The 26572-nt window shown below is 40.8% G+C and overlaps 1 protein-coding gene across 1 annotated transcript in view; it reads right to left on the bottom strand.

Annotated features, from left to right (window-relative positions):
* The window catches only part of LOC127658907 (TBC1 domain family member 8-like), a 41219-nt gene that overhangs the window by 5965 nt on the left and 8682 nt on the right, over positions 1-26572 (bottom strand). Inside the window, exons 2-15 of the mRNA XM_052148467.1 lie at positions 24043-24153; positions 23818-23936; positions 23450-23678; positions 21460-21700; positions 16582-16789; positions 14775-14966; positions 14232-14393; positions 13777-13927; positions 6633-6847; positions 6263-6380; positions 5615-5900; positions 920-1025; positions 418-516; positions 238-306 (exon numbers count right to left, since the gene is read on the bottom strand). Of these exons, the coding sequence (XP_052004427.1) occupies positions 238-306; positions 418-516; positions 920-1025; positions 5615-5900; positions 6263-6380; positions 6633-6847; positions 13777-13927; positions 14232-14393; positions 14775-14966; positions 16582-16789; positions 21460-21700; positions 23450-23678; positions 23818-23936; positions 24043-24153 (2306 nt within the window). The remainder of the gene's footprint in view (positions 1-237; positions 307-417; positions 517-919; positions 1026-5614; positions 5901-6262; positions 6381-6632; positions 6848-13776; positions 13928-14231; positions 14394-14774; positions 14967-16581; positions 16790-21459; positions 21701-23449; positions 23679-23817; positions 23937-24042; positions 24154-26572) is intronic.

The following is a 26572-nucleotide window of genomic DNA, read 5'->3' as shown; positions in this document are numbered from 1 at the left end:
AATAATGTTCAACACAACTGAGATGATGACCGACTGTAGCAGCCCGTGTTATGAGCCGGTTTTCAAACTTTTGATGATTATTTAAGACCTTTCTGAGACCACCTAATAGATATTTAAGTACTAAGTTCAAGGGAAAACAATCATTGCATCATTCTGAATGTTGCATCGGCAACTTTCACTCTACTCTGTAAAGCTATAACAGCAATCACACACAGTTTCACAGAGCGTGTAACGCACCTTGAAGAGGTCGTAGAGGTCAGACAGGTTTTCCTGTGAGAGTGTCACATCTGGAGTGACCAATCGCAACTGCAAACACACAACAGACATTTAACCACATGCATAATAGTGACTATGAATCGATCTGGATCAATACCCAGCCCTATTTCACTGAAGAACTGTCAGTATTTAAAGACTCACCGCGTTGTCTTTGGTGGTGTCTTCATGCGCCTGCAGCACTTGAATGCGATGCCTGCAGCGCAACATCTCCACATGCTTCACTGTCAGAGAACCAAATTTCTGAGGAGACATTCGGCTTTCAGTTTCTTCATTTCTATGCGTGTGCAAAGTCAACCAGTGTGTTTTTAAAGACTGACTGATATCTAGAGAGCAGGACGAGCAATAGAATACTACTGACACATGAGATGAACACAATAATGGTCACGCTTACACTAATGTTACAGACCATTTACTCAAAATTCACTTTAAATATTAAAAACAGAAAAGGGCAGAAAATGTTTGTTATTCCTCGTCCAGATGGTCAGGAGATTTATGAATAGACACAAGAGAGCTGACACTTCTGTTAATGACCACTAATAATTTTAAATTAAACATAGTTGAGGTAATCATGTTACTCACCATGTTAGCGGCTAACTTTATAAGGAACGGCAACATAATACATGGTTTACATATGAACACACACCTCGTAAGCGTCAGTGATCAATGTTGTGATTTGTACACGTGGAGAAGATCCTGAATCATCAGCACAATCATGTGTCTCCTCCTCATGTGTGACCTGCTCCAGAAAACTACACACGCACACACACACACACATGCAAACACACGCGCACAGCAAATTGCTATTTGACAGCTGCTGAGTGAATCAAAGGAGCATAAAGGGTCTGTAGCAACTCATAATGTAGTAACAGCACACAATGTTTAAGTAAACAATTTTATATCATAATACAAAACATACATATATATATAACACACACATGCACACACAATATATACAGTAGCCAAAAATATTGGCACCCTTGGTAAATATGAGCAAAGAAGGCTGTGAAAAAAAATCTGCATTGTCTAGCCTTTTGATGTTTCATTAAAAAAATTCACAAAAATCGAACCTATGATTGAAGTAAAACAATTGAAACATTATTAAATATTTTTCTCCAAAACGCATTGGCTACAATTATTGGCACCCTTTTATTCAATACGTTTGCAGCCTACCTTTGCCAAGATAACAGCTCTGAGTCTTCTCCTATAATCCCTGATGAGGTTGGAAAACACATGGCAAGTGATCGGAGGTCCATGTTGGTGTACTCTTCAGTTCACCCCACAGGTATTCTATGGGGTTCAGGTCAGGGGACTGGGATGGCCATGGCAGAACCTTTTTTATCTATTGGTATATGATAGAGTCCATGATGCCATGTATCCGAGCAAGATTCCCAGGACCTCTGGCAGATAAAACAGCCCCACAACATTAAAGATCCAGCACCACATTTAACCGTGGGCATTGGGTATTTTTTACAGCCTTCTTTGATCATATTTACCAAGGGTACCAATATTTTTGGCCACTACTGTGTGTCTCTACAGCCTATAACCTATTAAATTTTGCATTATATATACACACACACATGCATATATATATATATAGAGAGCTCTACCACTGCAAAATCATCAGTTTCTCTGGATTTACTCTTTATAGGTGTGTGTTTGAGTAAAATGAACATTCTTGTTTTATTCTATAAAGTACTGACAACATTTCTGCCAATTTACAAATACAAATTGTCATTTAGAGCATTTATTTGCAGAAAATATCAACTGCTCAAAATAACACAAATGCAAAGAAAACAAGTTCATGTTCATTATTAATCAACACAATATTCATGTTTTAACAGAGTTCAGAAATCAATATTTGCTGGAATAATCCTGATTTTCAATCACAGCTTTCATGTGTGTTGGCATGAAATCCAGAGAAACTGATACATTTGCAGTGGTTTCTTAATTTTTTCCAGAGCTGTATATGTAAAATATATATATATATATATACAAATAATGCAAAATTTAATAGGTTATTACATTGAGAATGTATGCTTATTAGGCTGCACTGTGAACTCAAATATGCTCATAAAAATGTAATAGTTTTGTGATTGTGACTGGCTCCATAATTCGCTTTGACCAAGAAACGGCTTAATGCACTGAATTAAAAAAACAAAGGACATATGCTACATCAAATAATTTATTGACATCAATCACAGGTAAGTAAAAATATAATGTATCCATTTATAATTTTATTGATATGCTCCTCTATCAAGTTTTTTTTTAGCAAACTAATGAGCAAAAACATTATAGGCCTAACTTTCCTGAGGTGAACGTAACGTTTTACTTGTGAATTCTAATTAAAGATACAAATTACATGACAAAAATGCAATCAGTAACGTAATTTCATAGATTTTTTTTTACAGTAATGTAATCTGATTACTTTAAACCAAATTTTATACCCGCACTCACACACATTATCAACACATCTCTCACAACTGGAAACTTTCCTAATATATTTAAGCAGGCTCCAGTAACCCCACTGCTTAAAAAACCAACATAACCCCACAGTAGTCGACAACTACAGACCGGTCACCTTTCCTTTCAAAAACTACTGAGAGGGTCGTATTCAACCAGATGTCTCAACAGACATCAGTCTTGACTTCAAAAAGACCTCATCAGTAGCTGAAACTCTGCGATTGGCGAGAGCAAACTCCAAATAATCCGTCCTCATCCTCCTCGACTTTTCTGTTGCCTTTGACACAGTGAACCACAAGATCCTCCTGTCCACCCTCTCTGACCTGGGCATCAAAGGCACTGCGCTTGGCTGGTTTGAGTCATATAGCACTGGCAGATCGTTCAAGATCTCCTCGAGAGGAGAGGTGTCCAAGACACACCAACTGACCACACTGGGGTTCCTCAAGGAACAGTGCTTGGACCCCTCCTCTTCTCGATGTACACAACATCATGCGGACCGGTCATTGAGGCACATGACTTTTCCTACCACTGCTACACAGATGATACGCAGCTCTACATGTCGTTCCCGATGACCCTACTGTGTCAGCTCGCATCTCTGCCTGCCTCTCTGACATTTCGGCCTGGATGAAGAAACGACACCTTCAGCTCAACCTTGACCAAGACAGAAATCTTTGTGACCCCAGCCAACCCATCTGTTGACCACAACCTCACTATTCATCTCGGTTCAATTACACGAACACAAACCAGAACAGCTCAGAACCTGGGAGTGGTGGTAGATAACCAGCTTGATTTCACCGCACACATCTCATCAACCGCCCGGTCTTGCAGATTCACGCATTACAATATCAGGATAATCAGACCTTTCCTGTCTGAATATGCTGCACAGCTCCTGGTCCAAGCTCTGGTCATTTCAAGACTGGACTACTGCAATGCTTTGTTGGCAGGCCAACCGCACCCTCTTCTTCAGGTCTAAGCTCCAACTCGCTCTCTGCAGTCTATGGACGAGTGACGCCTGGTCGTCCCATCACAAAGAGGCTGAAAGTCTATATCACAATCGTTCACTTTCTCTTTTCCTCTGTGGTGGAATGAACTTCCAACATCTCCACAATCTGCTGATACCATCTCAACATTCAAGAACCAGCTGAAAACACGTCTGTTCCTTGAGCACTTAACCAATCCACACCAATTGCACTTACTACTGCACTTAACCTGCAATTAATGTGCAAAAAATCCTTGCCTGTCTCTTTCTTCTGTGCTAGCATCTACTCCAGCCACTGTGGAAACTTGGCAGATGTTGTTAAACTCTGTATGACAAATTGCTTGATGATGATGATGCTTGCTATGTGTATCATTTGTAAGTTGCTACAAATTTATTTAATTTACTAGTAAATGTATTTTATGTCACATGCATTTGAGTAGGTTAATAAATTAAACATAAAATTACAAAGAGGAAGAAAATGTATTCCATTCTTTATTACTATCAAAAAGAGCCTCACAAAAGAGCTCCTTATGAAATGTTTTAAATGTGCATTAAACATTAAATTAATTAAATAAAAATCTAACAGCAATGGCCAAAGTTTATAATTCAAAACACGGAGACATCAAGTTCATTTTAAGTGCATGAAACAATAGCAACATTAAGAACATTAATGACCTTAAAGTCAACAGCAATTTCGCTAGGTCAAAGCTTTCATCTAAAAAACACTTTTAACCCTTACGGCTAACTGATTGTCCATCACCTATTCCAAAGTTGAGGTGCAAGTTTTATGTCAAGTTTCATGCAGTGGACTCCTCCGCATCAGCAACAACAGTAGAGTGATGTGCTTTCTTTCATACTGCCGTATAGTCCTCGTGGTGGCGTAGTGACTCGCCTCAATCCGGGTGGTGGAGGACGAATCTCAGTTGCCTCCGCATCTGAGACCGTCAATCCGTGCATCTTATCACGTGACTTGTTGAGTGTGTTACCGTGGAGACGTGGAGGTTACCCCATGTGACTATACCCTCCATAGCAACCGGCCCAATTTGGTTGCTAAGGAGACCTGTCTGGAGTCACTCAGCACACCCTGGATTCAAACTCACGACACCAGGTGTGGTAGTCAGCGTCTTTACGTAAAGAGCTTCCCCGGCCCCTGGTGTAATTTCATTCTTAAAAATGAAATGATCTCTATAGAACCAGAAGTTAAATGCTGAGGTAGACGCTCCATCTTCACATGGCTGGCTAGTAGCGAGTATCAGTTCTGAGTGCAATACACACAACACAACCCTTACCCTCTCTTCCGAAAACACTCAAAGACTTACCGAACGTATATCAGCGGTGTGCTGATTTAGAATGTAAAAGATTGAAAAATAAATAAATAAAAAACTATGATAAGGATTATCAATAAATTAACAATTTACTGCTGTCGCCTTGTTAATATGTAATCATGTAATCTATAAAAAAGTAACTGTAGTCCAATTATGAGTATTCTAAAAATGTAACAATCCAAATACAAGTACTTGGGTTTGTAATCTGATTACATAATCCAGATTACATGTAATTTGTTACTACCCATCACTGATGTTAGGAGACTGGTTGTTCACATGTTTTGTTGGGCTTGCTCACTAGGGTTCTAAATACAATTATTATTTACCTATTTATTTTTATACACAATTTACAATCATATTTTTATCAAACTGCACAATGATGACTAAGACTTTGTAGATATTACAGTTTCATTATCTATAAAGCTGCTTTGAAACGATGTGTGTTGTGAAAAGTGCTATACAAATAAAAATATCTTGACTTGTACAACAAGACAGGAGATTATTTTCACAGTTGTTGTTATTAAGTTAATAAATAAAGCACTAAACAACAGCAAGAGCATGTCAAGCGCTTCACCTGGTGAGTATCATGAGGGCTTGTCCATCATCAGTACACGTGCACAGCTCTCCTGCATTCACGTCCAGCACCGCCAGACTGATCTGGAAGATCGATTTGATGCCGTGATAGAAGAAGCCGTCGAGGACACACAACGCGCTGCGGAACGGCAGAACGCTCAGGAACAGTGTGAGGAACCATGTGAGAGACACAGATGCCAGTGAGCAGACATCGGGAATGCGTTCAGTGAGCTCCGGCAAACGCTCACGAATCAGCTCCTCAAACACAGACTGATCCACCTGAGCACCTGACGGACAGGAAGTGACATCATCATCATCATCACAGCGGCTGTTCAGTATAGACACAGCCAAAGCAGCACAAACACACAATATCTGACTCATTCATGATACAAAAAACAGTATGTGTGACCAAAGTTGCCTTCTTGAAACAGGAAGTTGAGGTTCATCTGTACATGTGAATCAAATGAAACATTTCAAGAACACGTCCAGGTCACACTTCACACCAAGAACATCAACTTAGTTAGAATCTGACACCCAACTTCCCGTTACAAGAAGTTGACTAATGATGTATTTACTGTATATAAAAAAATTAATCTAAATAATTGCATTACACACACACACACTCTCACTTACACACACACACACTAACCGATGACTCTGCGGTTGAAGTAGTCGGGTAGCATCCTCTCACACACAGTGACCAGCAGCCAGAACGCTTCTTCCTCTTTAGTGTACAACAGCAACACGGACGCCAAGATATTCATGGACTAAAGACAGACAAACAATAATCACTTATATAAAAAACACATTATATGTACAGTACATGTATAAATGCACTTATAAACAATATGCAACAATACAATTAGCTTCATTAACAAGTTACATTTTAAAAAGTAAATTTAAGACTTTTTAAGGACCCGTGGAAGCCCTGAATTAATGAGTGTTTGTCTGATTTTCAAACAGCGGTCAGTCAGTCTGTGAAATCTCTCTATATCACGAGTGCTGATGCGTTCAGTCACCTGACAGTAGCCGATAGTGGGGTTGCGGTGGGCGTAAGCAGTGAGGACTCTGCGGAGGGCACCGATGCCCGTCTCGTTCTGGAAGGCAGGATGCTCCGGCAGCGAGCGATGAAGATCTCGCTCTATTTCCTCTGTGGCGATGTTCGTCTCTCCTCGGCATCTTTCCAGCAGATCAGCGTAATAGTTTGGATGAGCGGCCAGCGACGAGCACGCATCTGTGAGCCAAGAGATCCACACAGAGGACACAATTAACACTCGGTAATGGCAAGTAAACGCTGGCGAGTGCTGGTCAGGGGGACGTTAGCGTAATAACATTTGAATGTACTTTCACATGACTCTCACTGATGTAGTGATGTGGGAGACAACAATCTCAAAAATACAAATGTTTTATTCAATACAAAAGTAACATTTCATGACAGGGAAGAAATATATCTGGGGTTTAAATAGTCTCAATCACTCACCTCATTTGATTCAATTTATGTTGTGACGTCCCTGAGTCGTGTGATTTAATTGGTTCTCCCCTTACTAATTGATAATTAGTATCGCTATAAAATGCTGTGTGTAATTTGCTCAAGGGCTCATTGGGATAGCTCCATATCTTAGGAGTGGCTGGCCCAGTGAGACCTCTTCAATTTATCTTCATGCTTTTCTTACCGTGTAGCATAAAGTATTGAATAATTATATTATTTGTTAATGCTGTGTTTTCCCTTTGTTAAACCTAGACCCATGTTACCATCCATGGTTGTGGTGGTTTATGCTTACTGACAATAAAACCATTCTCTTTTGAGTTTACTAAGACCTGTTGTCAGACTCCCCTTTTTATGTTGCGGCTTGTAACGAGCCAGTCGTGACATAAAAATTGGGGGCTCGTCCGGGATGCTACATGAGTAAGTAAATGCATGTTTTCAGCGTGTTCACCTGTAAATGAGGAGATTTCAGTGAGTTAGTGTGTCTCAGCTGGATTTAAAATCCTTCCATCGTGGCACTGTTTGTTATTTTCTTTGTTATTTTGCCTTTCTTATTTTTGAAGGTTATTCTGGACGGAGGTTTTAAATCTCTGTCGGGGGTACGCTTCGGGCTTTTGGTTTGAAATGCCAATTGTCTTCGAGTTCAGCGTTTAATGCCGCCCCGAGTCCGGTACACCTTTGAAGAGCAGGAAGGTTTAGTTAGTTCTGATTATAGGTAGGAACTGGAATCTCATTTTCATTTAAGGTGACACTGTGTTCTATTCTCTGTATCTGTGGTTTCTGATACCTGCCGGATAAATAGATAATTTCGGGAATGACTTGTGGCAAGTCTTTGTTTATCCATTAACTAAGGTGGGGTTCGCACCCGGAGCATGTATGTGACGATTCCTGGCGAAGTGGCCGACGGGATTTGTAGTTTCTAAGCTCTAGTTTAACAGCGTCTCACGCGCGTCTGTACTGCTGTTGTGTTTGTGTTTGCTCTGTTTGTTTTCGTTTGCAGAAATGTCGTCAGTAATTGAAGATTTCTTCATATTTCCTTCGGAAATCTTAATGGAGAAATGTACGAAGGAAGAGCTGTTGCAGATTGCCGAACACTTTCATGTGGAGGTAACCAGTAGTGATAAGAGACGTAAGGAAACTCTGATGGAAACTGTGAAAAGCGCACTTTCCGAGCGGGGTATTTTAGAGGTAAGGTCTCAACTTCTTCATTCTGAAGAGACTGTAGTCTCTCCTCCTTCTGACACGGACAGTTTAAATGCAAAGTTTGGTGAAATGTCTTTGCTAGAGAAGCAGTTGTGTGTTGATGCGGATAAACTTCGCGCCCAGCGTGACGCGTGTGCACTGAAGGAGAAAGAGCTAGAAAATGATTTTGAAATAAAGAAGTTACAACAGAATTTAGAACTACGTAAGCTGGAGTTACAGTTTGAGAAGGAAAGGGAAGAAAGATCGTTTCAGCTGAGGAAACTTGAGTTAGAGCTGAATGCACAAACTGTTGAAGTTCCACTTCACGTTGAACCGGTGCTCGCGACACCTGTGTTTGATGTTTACAAAAACATTAGACTAGTGCCGCCGTTCTTAGAGAAGGAAGTAGAGAAATATTTCCAACATTTTGAGCGTGTTGCACAGTCTTTAAAATGGCCTAAAGAATTTTGGACGTTGCTGTTGCAATGTGTGTTAGTCGGGAGAGCACAAGAGGTGTATTCAGCTGACTATAGAACAGAGTAGTGAGTATGAAGTCGTTAAGTCCACTATTTTACATGCTTATGAATTGGCACCTGAAGCATACCGTCAGAAATTTAGGAGCAATTTTAAACCTGAGCAGTGTTCTTATCTAGAATTCGCTAGAGAGAAAGCGAATCTGTTTGACCGCTGGTGTGCCTCAGTAAAAGTAAACACTAAAGAACAGCTTCGAGAACTAATTCTGTTGGAAGAGTTTAAAAACTGTGTTCCAAGATCCGTCGCCATGTACCTAAATGAACATAAAGTAAGTACATTATCAGATGCTGCTCTAATGGCAGATGAATTTGTCCTCACCCATCACATTTTTGTCAGTCACTCAGATCAGAGTAGGTCTAGATTGAGTGTCTCTGCTAAAAATAAAAAGCTTGTGAATGTTAGGTCAAATTCTGCTGACAATACCTCAGCTACACGCACAAAAGGTGAGTTAGTTTGCTTTTATTGTAAAAAGGCAGGACATAAAATTTCGGACTGTATTATTCTCAAAAAGAAAGAGAAAGCTGCTAAACCTGTTGGTTTAATTTCCACGTCAGGTAGGAAACCTACTGGTCAAGTAAATAAGCAGGTCGAACAGGTGGATGTTGAACAGGTGGATGTGAAGAATGTTAAAAATGACTCTGATTTTTCACCATTCCTCTCTGAAGGGACTGTGTCGTTGCCTAATTCTGAGGAGACTGTGCCGGTACGTATTCTCAGAGATACTGGTGCAGCGCAATCCTTTTTGTCGAAAGGACTTTTGTCTTTGTCAGCACGTACTGCTACAGGGACACATGTATTGGTGAGAGGGCTAGAGATGGGGTTCATGGAAGTTCCTCTACACCGCATTCACTTAAATTCCAAACTAGTCTCAGGCGATGTAGTAGTTGGAGTTCGTGAGATGCTTCCTGTTCCTGGAGTCACGTTTATACTCGGAAATGATTTAGCCGGGGGAAAGGTCTGGGAAAAGATAGATGCTGGGGTTCCACCCATAGTAGGTTCTACTGTAGAGAAGTGGGTTGCGTCTTCTGACCGTCCTGATTTATTTCCCGCCTGTGCAATAACTCGAGCGATGGCAAATAAAAATATGCCAGATGAAGTGGAAAGTGTTCTTTCTGATACTTTTATGGTTTCTGAAAATGATTCTCAGCCAGCCAGAACTTAGTACAGTGTGTCCTGAAACTGAAAATGTGGTCTCTAAGAATGAGTTGCAGTCTGTTGTGGATCGTAAGATGGATAAGTCCGATTCCATATTTGAAAGTCTGTGTATTAGTGATGACCATGTTGACACTTGTTCTATGTCTCCACTTTATAGTGTGACTCGAGATGACCTTATTAAAGCGCAGCAGTCAGGTGATACACTTCGGGAATTATTCTCTTTAATCCGAGAAGTGGGGGATAAAACGTCATCTCCTTTCTATTTTCTCCAAGATGGTTTGCTGTGTAAACATCAACCTATGAGCTCTGATTTTTCACTCGAACCGAGGATCCAAATTGTAGTTCCTCTTAGTTTTCGCCAACCCATCTTACAGCTATCACACCAAGGCATTGCAGGTCACATGGGGGTACGAAAAACCTGTGATGGGTTCTAAGGAAATTTTATTGGCCTAGAATCAAGAGAGATGTGGTTAACTACGTTCGGTCATGCCATACTTGTCAAATGACTGGAAAGCCGAATCAAAAAGTTCCACCAGCTCCTTTACAGCCTATTGCTGCAGTTACCACCCCTTTTGAACACTTGATTATCGATTGTGTTGGTCCTTTACCACGATCTAAGAGTGGAAATGCTTATTTACTTACGGTAATGTGTCAGTCTACACGTTATCCTGCAGCTTATCCTCTTAGATCGATTACTACTAGAGCTATTCTAAAGGCTTTATCAAGTTTCATGTCTATTTTTGGCATTCCAAAAATTATACAATCTGATCAAGGATCGAACTTCATGTCTCGACACTTTTCTAAAGTTATGCGACAACTAAAAATCAAACACAATATCGCGAGTGCTTATCACCCTCAGAGTCAGGGAGCTTAGAGAGATTCCATCAGACTCTTAAGTCACTTTTGAGATCTTATTGTGTTGAACTGGATTGTGACTGGGAGGAAGGACTTCCGTGGTTGTTACTGTCTATTCGTGAGGTCGTGCAAGAGAGCGTAGGCTTTAGCCCTAATGAGTTAGTGTTTGGACACATTGTTAAGGGTCCTATTGCTGTCTTGGCAGATGAGTGGACAACTTCCGAACCTCCCGAAAATGTTTTAGATTACGTAAGTAGTTTTCAGTTATCGACTCTATGAAGCCAGAGCTATTGCTCTACTGAAAACTAGGTAAGTCTCAGCTGAAAATGCAGAGGTTGTTTGATCGCAAAGTAAAGTCCAGAAAATTTCAAACTGGTGATCAAGTGCTGGCATTGTTACCTGTGTTGACAAGTCCTTTTCAGGCTAGGTTTGCTGGACCCTATACGATTGCGAAGTGCCTCTCCAATAATAACTATGTGTTAAACACGCCAGAACGGCGAAAGAAAATACAGGTTTGTCACATTAATTTATTGAAACCGTACGTGAATCCCGTACCCTATTTGTCTGTTGTTATGGTAACAACTACTGAAATGGTTGAGCCAAGTGTTTTAGAAACAACTGAAGAGGTTGCTGACAGTCCAGAGGAGACGAAAGGTCCTTCTTGTGGAGAAGTGGAAGGACGACTTAATAACTCGGAAATCCTTGCTAATTTTGCTTACCATTTGTCTCATCTGTCCGAATCAGAGAAGACCGATATAATAAAGTTGGTAAGTTCGTTTCTCTCTCTCTTTCTGATGTTCCGACTCGAACTCACGTCGTTGAGCATGACATTGATGTTGGTGTAGCTCAACCAGTAAAGCAACATGCATATCGGGTAAATCCTATCAAAAGAAAATTACTCCAAAAAGAAGTGGAGTATTTACTTGCTCATAACTTCGCAGAGCCCAGTTTTAGTTCTTGGAGCTCTCTGTGTATTTTAGTGAGCAAGCCTGATAATTCATATCGTTTTTGTACTGACTACAGGAAGCGAAATACCTTAACAAAACCGGACTGTTATCCTTTGCCTAGAATCGATGATTGTGTTGACCGTGTTGGCTCTGCACAATTCATCAGCAAATTTGATCTCCTGAAAGGATACTGGCAAGTTCCTCTAACATCTCGCGCTAAGGAACTTTCTGCATTTGTTACACCCGATAACTTCCTGCAATACACTGTTATGCCTTTCGGGGTAAGAAATGCTCCCGCTACGTTTCAGCGGCTGATCAATCACGTGTTGGCCGGACTAAAAGGATGTGAAGCGTACCTCGATGATGTGGTCCTATATAGTTCTTCGTGGTCTGAACACCTTTGTCAGATTCGAAAACTTTTTGAACGTCTAGTGAAAGCCAATCTGACAATAAACCTCGCCAAGTGTGAGTTCGGAAAGGCCACTGTGACTTATTTGGGTAAGGTAATTGGCCGGGGTTGTGTAAAACCGATCCATGCAAAAGTCGAGTCTGTCTGTAGTTTTCCCATACCAACTACCCGTCGTGAGTTGCGACGATTTCTTGGGATGGTGGGTTACTATAGAGGCTTCTGTCAGAACTTTGCGGATATAGTTTCCCCGTTGACTGATTTACTAAGCCCCAAGAAACCCTTTAAATGGACAGAACAATGTCAGTATGCCTTCGAGAATGCCAAATCTCTGTTGGCGAATGCACCCGTATTAGTTACTCCGAACTTCGAGAAACCTTTTCTGCTTGCGGTTGACGCTAGTGCTTATGGTGCTGGCGCTGTTCTGTTACAAAAAGACTCCAACGACATTGAGCATCCGGTCAGTTACATTTCAAAGAAATTCAATCGACACCAACAAGTATATTCAACGGTAGAATATACTTGTTTTAGCCGTTCAACATTTTGAAGTATACTTGAGTTCACTTTATGGTCCCATTACTGTGTACACTGACCATAATCCTTTGACTTTCCTGGATCGGATGCGTGGTAAAAACCAAAGAATAATGAGATGGAGCCTTATCTTACAACCTTTTCACTTGGATATTAAACACATCCGTGGCAGAGATAACATCATCGCTGATGCTCTCTCACGGATATAAGAAGACCCATTAGTGGTGGGTGTTTTTGTTTGTTTGTTCTCTCCTTTCCCTCTCTGATGTCCTAGGGCCCAGGATTCTGAGAGCCGAAATGGAGTGGAAAACAAGGAGATAAGTATCGATGTTATTGTACATTCGCATGTATAACAATAGGTTTGTATGTATTTGTATGTGTGCAATGATTATTTTTGTCTGTCTTGTCGGTTCTCCAGGGGAACCTCCTTTTGGAGTGGGAGGTGTGACGTCCCTGAGTCGTGTGATTTAATTGGTTCTCCCTTTACTAATTGATAATTAGTATCGCTATAAAATGCTGTGTGTAATTTGCTCAAGGGCTCATTGGGATAGCTCCATGTCTTAGGAGTGGCTGGCCCAGTGAGACCTCTTCAATTTATCTTCATGCTTTTCTTACCGTGTAGCATAAAGTATTGAATAATTATATTATTTGTTAATGCTGTGTTTTCCCTTTGTTAACCCTAGACCCATGTTACCATCCATGGTTGTGGTGGTTTATGCTTACTGACAATAAAACCATTCTCTTTTGAGTTTACTAAGACCTGTTGTGAGACTCCCCTTTTTATGTTGCGGCTTGTAACGAGCCAGTCGTGACAATGTTGCTAAAGTAAAGATTAAAATGATAACTGGGTAACGTATGGAACATGTCACGATACTGGATGAAACTATTGCTGCATGTAGAAAAAACCCTGATGCGAGTAAAAGCAGAGAACATTTCTACATAAAGCAACAAAAGCAGAACTGAGACACATCACAGAGAGCTGAAGAGAAACTAACAGTGATAAAAGTAGAACAACAAGGAAGTCAACTTTCTTTTGTTCTGTGTCACTGTCTTTAATTCTGTCTCACCTGAGAAATTGAGCCACAGTTCTCCCCGCAGCGATTCTGGTATTCCCAGTGTCACCAGCTTTCCGATTTTATCGGTGCGGAACATGTGAACCCCACGACCGAACTCTGCGAAATGATCCTCCCATAAACGCTCTTTAACATGCTCTGTGTTCTGAACGAGACAACAACAACAAATAACAGTAACGCTTTACAATACAGTTACATTCGATAACATTAGTTAATGCATTAGTAATCATTAACTAACAATGAATTATATATATTAATAGTTCATAAAACATAAATGTGTTTCTTAATGACATTTTGGGGGAAATGTGCTTAAATGCCAAGAAATGTTTCTTGAGATTTATACATTTATTAATATGAATTATCACGTAACATCTGTAAATGCCATTTCTGATTGAGCTGAATGCGATCAGTGATGTAACATGATGAGCGATGACATCACAAGTACTCACACACATGTTGTTGCTGGAGTCTGATTGGCTGGGATGGAATGTGGTAATGAGCATGTCTGTGCGGACCGTGTGACGTAGAGCTTTATCAGTGATGACGCTGTTGTCCTCGTCATCTGATTGGACGGTGTCGTAACAGAAGGTGTAGTACGGTGTGGTAGAGATCTAGAGATCATGAAACACCAGCTGCATTCAACAGTCTGACAGAACTATATCACACTGAACTATATAAAATCAGACATCAAATCGAGCCACGGACACACTGCAGAGTTTTGAGAGCAACAACTGTATCCTCTCAAATATTGTTGTGTGTGTGTGTGTGTGTGTGTGTGTGTGTGTGTGTGTGTGTGTGTGTGTGTTTTTGTGCAGAATACAACAGTTACGAGTGATCATTTCAATCTGAATGTCGAATGTGGTTGTTATTCTTGTTAGTAACTGAACTCCAAGCGAACAGAATGAGATTAAACACTCAGGAGAGGATTACTGGATTTAACTGCAGTGTGAACGAGGCTGGAGTATTATGACTAATCGGACCCGTGTGTTTACCGTGGATTTCTTGCGTTGGTCGTGTATCATGCCGTGTTTCCAGTGCAGCGCGCGCTGTCGCTCTCGGACATTCTCCACCAACTCATCACGGCGCTGCAGTTCGATCAGCTGAAACGCTCGCTTGCATCGCAAGCTGATGATCACGGGGTTCGGCAATGAGCTCGTGCTCTCCGCCTTCTCAATGCACAGCATCTACACACACACACACACACACACACACACACACACACACACACACACACACACACACACACACACACAGCATTAATGAGGGTTTTGATTAATGTATTTAAAACAGCAGATTTTTTTAATTTGATTCCCTTTTCTCCCCAATTTGGAATGCCCAATTCCCACTACTTAGTAAGTCCTTGTGGTGGCATGGTTAATCCGGGTGATGGAGGACGAGTCTCAGTTGCGTCCGCTTCTGAGACCGTCAATCCGCGCATCTGATCACGTGACTCGTTGTGCATGACACCGTGGAGACTCACAGCATGTGGAGGCTCATGCTACTCTCCACGATCCACACACAACTCACCACACACCCCACTGAGAGAACCACTAATCACCACCACGAGGAGGTTACCCCATGTGACTCTACCCTCCCTAGCAACCGGGCCAATTTAGTTGCTAAGGAGACCTGACTGCAGTCTCTCAGCACGCCCTGGATTCAAACTCACGACTCCAGCTGTGATAGTCTGCGTCAACACTCGCCCTTTTTTAGAGGTGGAATTGACCCTTAGCCAAGCTCCCCAGCTTTATTTGATTATTTTGATAAACTCACGTTTAAAAGAACTCAAAAACACTAATTCCATACGCGTGTCAGAGTAATGGTGGCATGCCAACAGCTGCTAAGACAGGATTGGTCAGAAACGCTTAAGGCGGGGCTTAGCGAAAGGTCAATTAGCTGTAAATATGACATTTATAGAATTACAGGTTCAAATTTTCACATTAAGGAGAAATTCAGAACTCCAAATTCAAATCTCAAACATTCCGATCTTAGAGACTCTAACTGTAAACAGACTCGGCTAAAGGTCACGCAGAGTTATTTCACACAGTGCTCAGCATGTATAAGGAAATGAACACTGGCCAAGATTAATTAATGCTGTAAAAGTTTCGTCCATTGTAGTTCATGTTAACTATTGCATTAAATATAGTAAACATATACAAACTTAATTTAAAGTGCTTTAATAAACTTTCAATTAATGCAATATAAAATGAATAGTCCTGCACTGACAATATATAAGGAAACATAATAAAGGAAAATGAATGACTTCATACTGTCTGACAACAACACTATGAAACACTATTTGGCCTAGTTTGTTTACATTTGAATTTATCAGATCTGTAATGTGCGAGATTTGTATGTGGACTTCTAAATTTCTTCTTAATCAAATTTTTTCTTCGTTATTTCTGTAATCTGAATTTTTGCAGCTAATTCGACCTCTAAAAAAGACAAAAAAACTGCTGTTTAAATACTCTGTCACACACCCGGGTCAAATACCCGAGTCATGGTTCTAGCTCCATACAACTATGAGTGAACCATTTCTATGTTGAATTAATTTCACCTAAAAGTGTAAAAGTGTAAAACATTGATTTGTTGCATAGCAACACTAATTCAAATGGAGTGTCTTAAGGGCAGGACTATCTGTTTGACTGACCAATAGAAGACAGGGGGTGTGTTCAGGAAACCTGTCTGAAAACAGTCATCTTTTTTGCATTTCCGTTTGGTTTAATCAACATTGAGTGAATCCAAAATGGCAAGAGTTTAGTTTTCTGAGCACTTCGTCAGCTTTGAATGTTTAAATACCTCTTCTAGTGGTATAATGAGCGTGCACTGCCCCTCCTCGCGGCTGCTGAAGCACAAATACCCGTCAGTGGTGTACAGGGTTCCCGGCGTGTGACAGCGAGCATGAGGTGTCCAAACGGAGCATGACATCACTTCCTGTAGACGCTCAGCCCGTGGCAAGCCAAAGAGAGAGAGCACATATTGCCTGAGCATCTGTTCCTCCAAAACCCTGAAACACACACACACACACACACACACACACACACACACACACACGTTAAAGAACTCAACAGAATTGACTGATAAAAATAAACAGTTGTTTGTGCACAGCAGAGCAGAAACAGCTAAATATTGCTGAACACAAAAGGTGGTCAGGAAATAAAAACCGACGTGAGAAAAACACGCCACTGCTCATCTATTAATACACAAGTGCTGCTCATCACACCCAGCTGTAATCTGCACAGAAACAAACACACAAAACCAGTGAAGCTACTTTGAAACTGTTGTGTCAACGTACAAGCCTGTCATCATTTTAAGTAGCTAAACTGTATTCAATATACACTTTTTAAATTAAAGTGAACACTTAAAGCTACTAACAAAAAGCGATTCACTGAAATGAAGCAATTAGACTTCCCATATGAGACAGAACAAGTGTTTCATTATTGATTATTTCTTCAGATGGCTCGACTGTAAAGATGTAGAATTTTCCGCTGCATGGTACGGCTCGACACGGCTCACTTTTTGGGGGGTTTTCCACTGTGGATAGTACCTGGTACTTTTTTTAGTACCAGCTCGGTCGAGGTTCCAAGCGAGCCAAGCCGATACTAAATGTGACGTCAAAGCTTTGCAGATCACTGATTGGTCAGAGAGAATCGTCACTACCAGCGCCACTGGATTTGTGACATGGGACATCAAACCGCTAGTTTTACAGTTTGCTTGAGCGATAGCAGTATCATTTGTTCACGCAACTATCGAATTGTAAAAAGAAATGGCTGTACACAAAACCACGCCGTGGCCAATAAACGAGGTGCAGACGTTCCTCTCGTTAACGACAAATTAAACGAGGGAAGTGTCTCTGCTGTTGGCCGCACACGGCTACCACCGGACCTCCCAACAGTGTAGGGAAAAGTTCAAACAAACTTAAGTGACATCAGAACCATCAAGGAAAAGTGGAAGTGGTTCGACCAAATGGACGCTATCTAGACCGGCGAGCAATGGGAGAGAGAGTGCGCTGGACTCAGGCACGGTGTTGTTGGAGTCCATGATGGAGGATGGTACGTTTTGTTACGTTAACTCTATACTGCTGCTTGAAAGCTTCACTTTATTTAGTTGAGCAGCTACTGGAAGCTTCTAAAACAACCAATTTAACTGTTACACTCGTGTAAAATCACCATGAGCAACTGCTTTATGCAGCACAATGATAGCTAGTTGCTAACAGCTAGCGCTCGTGTTATCATTTATAGTCCGTTTGTGTCACGTTTAAGATGATGTCATGGCAGAAGAGGCGGTGCAACTATGACGATCAGCCTATAATCCCGCCCACGTTGAGGCGGCACTAAACAGCAGTGGAAATGCAAACTCAGAAAAGAAGCAGCGAGTCAAGTAGAGTCGAACGGTAACGTGCCGTGGAAAAGTGCCATAATACATGTAATGTGACAAACTGGAAAAGTTGCAAAGTTTAAAAAAAATCAAAGTGCAGGACAAATGGAGTTATTGACTCCCAAAAGAAAGAACCGATTCTGAACACCTGAAACGAGTCGTTATTAATTCCAGTCTTACTTCCTGTACTAACCTACGCCATTTCATAACAAAAAACCCACCTCTGGTCTTCATTGGCTGCTTGCGAACAGCTTTGACCCGCCCTCAAACATGACACAAAGCGGTAGACCAATCACAACAGACTGGGACATCAGACCAATCAGAGCAGAGTATGCTCTCTGAAAGGAGGAGTTTAGAAAGAATGCTTTAGAACGGACCAATCAGAGCAGAGTATGCTCACTGAAAGGAGTTTAGAATGAACGCTTTAGAACGGACCAATCAGAGCAGAGTATGCTCACTGAAAGGAGTTTAGAATGAACGCTTTAGAACGGACCAATCAGAGCAGAGTATGCTCACTGAAAGGAGGAGTTTAGAATGAATGCTTTAGAACGGACCAATCAGAGCAGAGTATGCTCTCTGAAAGGAGGAGTTTAGAATGAACGCTTTAGAACGGACCAATCAGAGCAGAGTATGCTCTCTGAAAGGAGGAGTTTAGAATGAGCGGCTTTAGAACGGACCAATCAGAGCAGAGTATGCTCTCTGAAAGGAGGAGTTTAGAATGAACGCTTTAGAACGGACCAATCAGAGCAGAGTATGCTCTCTGAAAGGAGGAGTTTAGAATGAACGCTTTAGAACGGACCAATCAGAGCAGAGTATGCTCTCTGAAAGGAGGAGTTTAGAATGAACGCTTTAGAACGGATCATTGAACGAGTCGTTTTTGACACTGGGGAAAAAAATGATAATGCTGCAATTTAAATGAGCAAATTAAAGTGTTTTTTTGACCTTGGATGCATGTACATCTATTGTATGGGACCTTTAAAACAAAATTAGGCACGTTTAAAAACCATAATAGGTGCTCTTTAAGTCATGCACGCAAGGTTAATGGGCATGGCCATGAAGTTTTGGTATTTTGGCAAGTCTAGGTGCAAGTGGGTTTGGTGAAATCACACGTGCGACACACTAATGGACTTGATCAAGTGCAATTTAATTCTGAGATTCTTCTCCGATTATTGCAGCATCTGCATCCTATTATATTGTTCATTTGCTGTCAAGCACCAGCGATATAAACAAACACATATAGATATATGGACACGCTCATTTTATACGCGTGGAAAATGCAAATCTCATCGGAATTTTGATGTATGCTCCGTTAAATTATAGAGAATGTAAGCATTAGTAATAATCTACTGACACACAAATTACACTTCAAACGAAAATATAATCAAAATAATCATGCAAATCCAAATATTTTACTCTCTCATTTCTGCAGTGCCTTAAAAATCACTTAATGACAACAGGTGGAAAAATACCAATACAAATCATAAATACAATTGTAAATATAAACAATAATAATGACCTATAGATAGATTAAAACACAAATCTCATACATTTTTGTTTAATAAAATGTCTACAACAGTGATCGTCAGGCACATAATTTGATGTTTATCACCACCTGCTGGTGGAATCTCCAAACTGCAAATGCAAGAACTGAGTTTAGACTTTGTTCTGAAAGCAGAAGTGCTTCTAAAACGTCTTAACGCAATGACCTATACGTCTCAGGAAATTAGCAAACTGTGCTTTGCGCCACTTCATTAGCATACAACACACACGCAGTTTGCACAAACACCCACTCATGCCCATTTACACTTTGCGCTGGCATGAAAACGGCACTTAGAATTAGCGCTCGAGAGATATAGCATACAGCCATTGCACATTAAATAGTGAATAGAGTGTTTCTTCATCTTCAGGTACTTTCATGTGGGATTTATGAAGACACTTTGGTGGGATTTTAATGACCTGAATGACAGAAAACTCCTGTGATGCATGAACACACACTGATGGACATTGTTAGGAGACATGTACATTTCTGCATTTGGCATACGCTTTTATCCAAAGTGACTTACAGTGCACTTATTACAGGGACAATCCCCCCGGAGCAACCTGGAGTTAAGTGTCTTACTCAAGGACACAATGGTGGTGACTGTGGGGATCAAACCAGCAACCTTCTGATTACCAATGTATTATACAGTGCACTTATTACAGGGACAATCCCCCCGGAGCAACCTGGAGTTAAGTGTCTTACTCAAGGACACAATGGTGGTGACTGTGGGGATCAAACCAGCAACCTTCTGATTACCAATGTATTATACAGAGCACTTATTACAGGGACAATCCCCCCGGAGCAACCTGGAGTTAAGTGTCTTACTCAAGGACACAATGGTGGTGACTGTGGGGATCGAACCAGCAACCTTCTGAGTACCAATGTATTATACAGAGCACTTATTACAGGGACAATCCCCCCGGAGCAACCTGGAGTTAAGTGCCTTACTCAAGGACACAATGGTGGTGACTGTGGGGATCAAACCAGCAACCTTCTGAGTACCAGTTATCTGCTTTAGACCACTACACCACCACCACTCCTTAAATCAACTAGTGAGAGAAACATGTTTTAACGAGACAGCTCTTGCTTTTCTGCTACGGTTCTGAACATTTAAGACACTTCAACTTCAAGCACATCACAACCGTTAGCGTCGCTAATGTTTCAGTCAAATCTGAGGCTTCTCTTTAGTTCTCTGTTCTGCTTTACTTGTTTTTCTGTCTTTCTCATAAATGATCTTCCTCTTTAGATGAAGGAGAATTAAAGAACCAAAACACAGCTCAAGACTGGCTGCATGAAACTGTAAGTGCTCAATTAGGTTCACGGATTCACAACAGACAAACAGTCTGAGAGCACTAGTGAAAATGTTTGTTTTGCACCCTTCAATACAAAATGTTTCATTACAAAAATAACTTGAGAATGTCTTCTTGTTTGTTCTGTGTCTCTTTTGCATTATTGACAGCACAATGTTCTCCAGGATGATTTGGGAATGTTCCTCAGAGCTTAAATCTCACCGTCTGTACAAACGAGTTCATTTATTCATTTATTGACATGTAATTAATGACCTACAAATAGAGCAGAATAGGGGATATTTCTTCTTCAAACAAACAAAAACAACATTATGATGTGAATGTTTACAACGTTTAGTTTAATTGTGTTTTAATAAGATTTTGAATCCCAGATGTTCAATGTAGACACCTCTGAATATGTGCTAATGTGTGCTAAACTAATCTAGGATGTATATATATAACGTATATGTTCACCTCTTGGTGATGTTTGTGCAGTCCTGCAGTGATTGGTCGAGAGTGAGTCCGCCGCTGTCCAGCAGTCTGCGCAGAGCGATGTCAGTCAGCTGACACATGACCTTCATGACCTCATCTACATTCATAAACATGGAGAAATCCCTCTGCTTCTGTCTCGTGTGCACACGGATCACATCCGTCAGTAAACCCACCGACACACGCTCCAGTCGCATCACTTCAGCCCATGCAACTAACAGCTTCACTGCACACAAACACAGAGACAGAGTAAAGATCTGAAGTAGAAACAAAACGCTGAGCTGGAACGGTTCACATGTTTTCTCAGGGACACGAACAAAACGACACCGCTCCCATCCTCATCGACACTGGAAGCGGCTGTTGCTGCGTTTTTAGTTGACGGAAATCCCATTTTTGTTTTGGTCAGAAAACTACCACTCCCTACCCGGTCTAAAAGGTTTATCTATTTATAAATATCATACGTGTGAATATGATGTTGCTACCTTTATTAAACAGGTTTCTTAACATTTTTGCACTCAATTCAAGCAACACTGACACTTACTGTAGATGTAAAATTAATTCAATGTTAATAAAATTTTAAATAAAAAGTTTAATATTAATAGTTCTCCATTAAAAAATAAACCCTCATATATTTGTATTATATTATAACGATATAGTAACAATATTATAATATTCATAACATTGTGTGTGTGTGTGTGTTTGCGTGTTTTATTGCATACTTTATTTGTTATATATCACACATTTTACTATTACATCAAAGCTCATTAAGTTTCTGGCATATAAATATAAATAATAATATGTTTAAAACCATGTTTGTCCTCAGTTGTAGCAATCCTAACATCACATGTCAAATTATGTCCATTTTATTAAAAAATAGCCCATGCAAAATCCATTTTAAAACCAACATTGCAAGCTTTTTCTTGTTTGTTTTCCACTAAACATGTTAATATTAGTTAAAAAAAATCATAAATTGCCAACAAAAAGCAAAATGACATTAGATTGACTTTTGTTAGTGGTAAATGCTTTTTAAAAGAAAAAAAAAACACATTCAAAAGGGAAAACAAGTTATTTTCAACCGCTTATCTGAAGTCGGGTCGCGGGGGCAGCTGCTCCAGCAGGGGGCTCCAAACTTCCCTATCCTGAGCCACATTAACCAGCTCTGACTGGGGGACCCCGAGGCGTTCCCAGGCCAGTGTGGAGATGTAATCTCTCCACCTAGTCCTGGGTCTTCCCCGAGGCCTCCTCCCAGCTGGACATGCCTGAAACACCTCCCTAGGGAGGCGGCCAGGGGCCATCCTTACCAGATGCCCAAACCACCTCAACTGACTCCTTTCAACGCAAAGGAGCAGCGGCTCTACTCCGAGCTCCTCACGGATGACTGAGCTCCTCACCCTATCTCTAAGGGAGACTGCGCCACCCTTCTGAGGAAGCCCATTTCGGCCGCTTGTACTCGTGACCTAGTTCTTTCGGTCATGACCCAGCCTTCATGACCATAGGTGAGGGTAGGAACAAAAATTGACCGGTAGATCGAGAGCTTTGCCTTCCGGCTCAACTCTCTTTTCGTGACAACAGTGCGATAGAGCGAGTGCAATACCGCCCCCGCTGCCCCGATTCTCCGGCCAACCTCCCGCTCCATTGTCCCCTCACTCGTGAACAAGACCCCGAGGTACTTGAACTCCTTCACTTGGGGCAATACCTCCTTCCCTACCTGGAGTTATTTTTTCTTGTTTATGGAAAATAAGACAAAAATACTAGAGATTAGAATGTATTTCCACTGGAATAATAAATGCAAATATTATTAGTATTTAGTTGGTGAAGTGCAGTAACAGGCTCGCAGCTGATTGGTGGTCAGTGAACATACTTAAGCAGTAGTGTCCAGTGTAGACATACATACGGTGCCCAAATCAAAACTCATTTTACAGAAACTCTTCCAAAAGGACATCTATGTTATATAAATGCCCAGTGAACCGCTCACCCTCTTTGCCCAGCAGGAATGAGTAGAAAGCGATGTGATTGGTGGTGAGGTACAGCGAGCCCTGGCGTGGCACGTGTCCCTTCCAGCAGCAGCAGGAGTAATGCGTCACCAGTTTCTCTCGCTGAGGCAGCCCGAAGCGCTGCTCGAACCGCACCAGATCTTCACGGAACCGGGCCGGGTCATCCTCGCGTGCCGCCTGACCGCCCAGAACCTCCTCAGCGATTAAACCCTGTCGATGTGCACATATGCAGAGATATGAGAGTTTGTATAGTCACAATAATAAGTCTGATTGATTCCCAACTCTGTGTGTGTGTGTGTGTGTGTGTGTGTGTGTGTGTGTCTGTCTGAAGATCTCGATGAGGCCGTACCTTCACTTTGCCCAGTACAAAACTGGAAGCGTCTTCTTTATTCTCAAACACCGACATGTACGGCATTAAGTTTTGATCGAGCCATTTCCAGTGTCTCAACACCTCCTCTAGTGTGACACCTGCAAACACACACAAACACACACTAGAGACTACACAACAGCATGATGTTTATGAGGGGGGAGTATGTGTCCATGTATATACACCGAACATGAGTCGAGATCTCACCACTGGCGATGACCCAGCTGACCTGTGACCCGGGCACATGCAGAACAATCCGGAATGGGGCCACTCGAGCATTTGAGTCCAACACGGTGTCCAACGCCCCCACCAGCAAACCTGCAACACACAATATAGACATTAGAGGATCCATTTACACAAATCATCATCACACAACAGAGCTTTATTTCTTGCCAGAGGGGAAATGACTCCCCCAACTGAGACCGTTTTCTCCCAAGTTTGGTATTTCTCCATTAAATAACATCTAATGGAGTTGTGTTGCTCACTGGGGGCCAAAACACTATCATTTTTAAGGCATCCTTTTCAATCACGTTTATCTCTGAAACTGCTCGTTTCTCATCAGACTGATTAAAAAGGAACGAAAAACGAATAAAATAAAATTTGCAGAATGTAACCGAAACCGGAACAAAGTGATTTTCAATTGTTCCAGACTGAACTTTATTTTAAATACTGGAAAGCAGTTATAACGGGTTAATTTGGTTCTGATAATGTTTTCATGCAACTAAAGGTCAAAGGGTTTATCACAGTGAATGTTTGGAACTACATCACTTCCTGTAGCCTGAAATAAAGAAACATGTGCTTTAATCCTGAAGGAAACTGTTGCATCACACATTTCTTTTCCTAATCGCCTGTTTGTGGATGGCAGCAGAATTTGAAAAGTCCTTGTTTATGAGGAGTTTTGTTAGGACGAGTGTGGACATTTGGCAGATAAATACTCGGCAGCACTGTTCGAAAGCCGCACTGACGGAGCTCGACCAGCTCACGCACTTGAACAACACTGCTGCGCCTCCGACTAAAATATCCAGCAAAACGTCAGAATAGTCCAAAACTGGGAAAAGATTGTCTGGTATACGCTGCCGAATGTTCAGCAGTTTGTCCCTGGTAAAACTTATCAGAAAAAATGACTAAACACAGGAGAAACCAACAAAAACAACAAAAGATTTGGAGAGCTCCACACTGCGGCACCAACTTGACTGTCGGGTTTTGACTGAGAAGCAGATCTGTAATTAAAATTATACTTGAATATTAATTAATTGTATGCTTATGATTTCTATTGTGATAAATATATATATATATATATTGAGGCAAGTGTATTGGCTTGTTGGTATTTCACCCACCCTTTAACACAGAATACTGTCACTTTAAAAAGGTTATTAACTATTCTTTTATTTTGTTCCCTCCGGTGACCATTTGCAGGAGGCTGTGGAATTTCTGAACCGGAATGAAAAAATTCATTTTTTTCTCAGACCGAACCGAAATGAAAAACATTTCATTTTTAGTCGCTGAACAAAACTAAATTAAAATTAAGTGAAGTAAAAAAAAATGTAAAAATTGTATATATATATATATATATATATATATATAAACACAGCAAGTGAAGAATAAAAGAAAATAAAACAGAATTGAATGGAAGTATAAAATGAAAAGAAAAAAAAAAAAAAAATAACAAAATATATATTGAATAAAAACAAGGGAAATGTCTGCTCATTTCTAAGATGTGCAGCAAGGCAAGGCAAGTTTATTTAAATTTATATTTATATTTCATACACAATGGTAATTCAAAGTGCTTTACATAGAAGAGATTAAAATAAGAATAAAAAATAAGAATAATTGAAACAGTTTAGAATTTAAAATCCAGTACAAACAGTCGGACACACATTGGCACAGTGCTCATTCAGTAAATGCAGATGTGTTTTGAGTCTGGATTTGAATGTGACTACTGTAGGAGCACATCTGATCTCTTCTGGAAGCTGGTTCCAGCTGCGGCTGGCATAATAGCTAAAAGCAGACTCTCCTTGCTTAGAGTGAACCCTTGGTATTTCTAGCTGATGTGATCCTAATGATCTGAGTGATCTGTTGGGTTTATATTCAGTGAGCATATCTGCAATATATTGAGGTCCTAGCCCATTGAGTGATTTATATACCAGTAATAATACTTTAAAATCAATCCTAAATGTAACTGGGAGCCAGTGTAAAGACCTGAGGACTGGTGTGATATGTTCATATTTTCTGGTTCTGCTCAGAATCCTGGCAGCAGCGTTCTGTATGAGCTGCAACTGTCTTATGGTCTTTTGGGAAGGCCAGTGAGGAGTCCATTACAATAATCCACCCTGCTGGTGATGAATGCATGCACAAGTTTCTCTAGGTCTTGACTGGAAACAAAGCATCTAATTCTTGCAATATTTTTCAGATGATAGTATGCTGATTTAGTTATTGCTTTGACATGACTACTGAAACTAAGGTCTGACTGTAGAGACACACCAAGATTCCTGACTTGATTTTTAGTTGTTTGACCCCTAAGCGTCAAGGTATGCATTCACCTTGAGAACTTCATCTTTGTTTCCAAACACAATGACTTCAGTTTTGTCTTTGTTTAACTGAAGAAAGTTTTGGCACATCCAACTGTTTACTTCATCAATGCATTGGCACAGGGAGTCAATGGGGCTGTAATCGTTAGGTGATAGGGCTAAGTAGATCTGTGTGTCGTCTGCATAGCTGTGGTAAGCAATTTGGTTCT

The sequence above is a fragment of the Xyrauchen texanus genome, chromosome 18 (assembly GCF_025860055.1).
Source record: "Xyrauchen texanus isolate HMW12.3.18 chromosome 18, RBS_HiC_50CHRs, whole genome shotgun sequence".
NCBI lineage: Eukaryota > Metazoa > Chordata > Actinopteri > Cypriniformes > Catostomidae > Xyrauchen > Xyrauchen texanus.
This window is presented reverse-complemented; position numbering and strand designations above follow the sequence as displayed.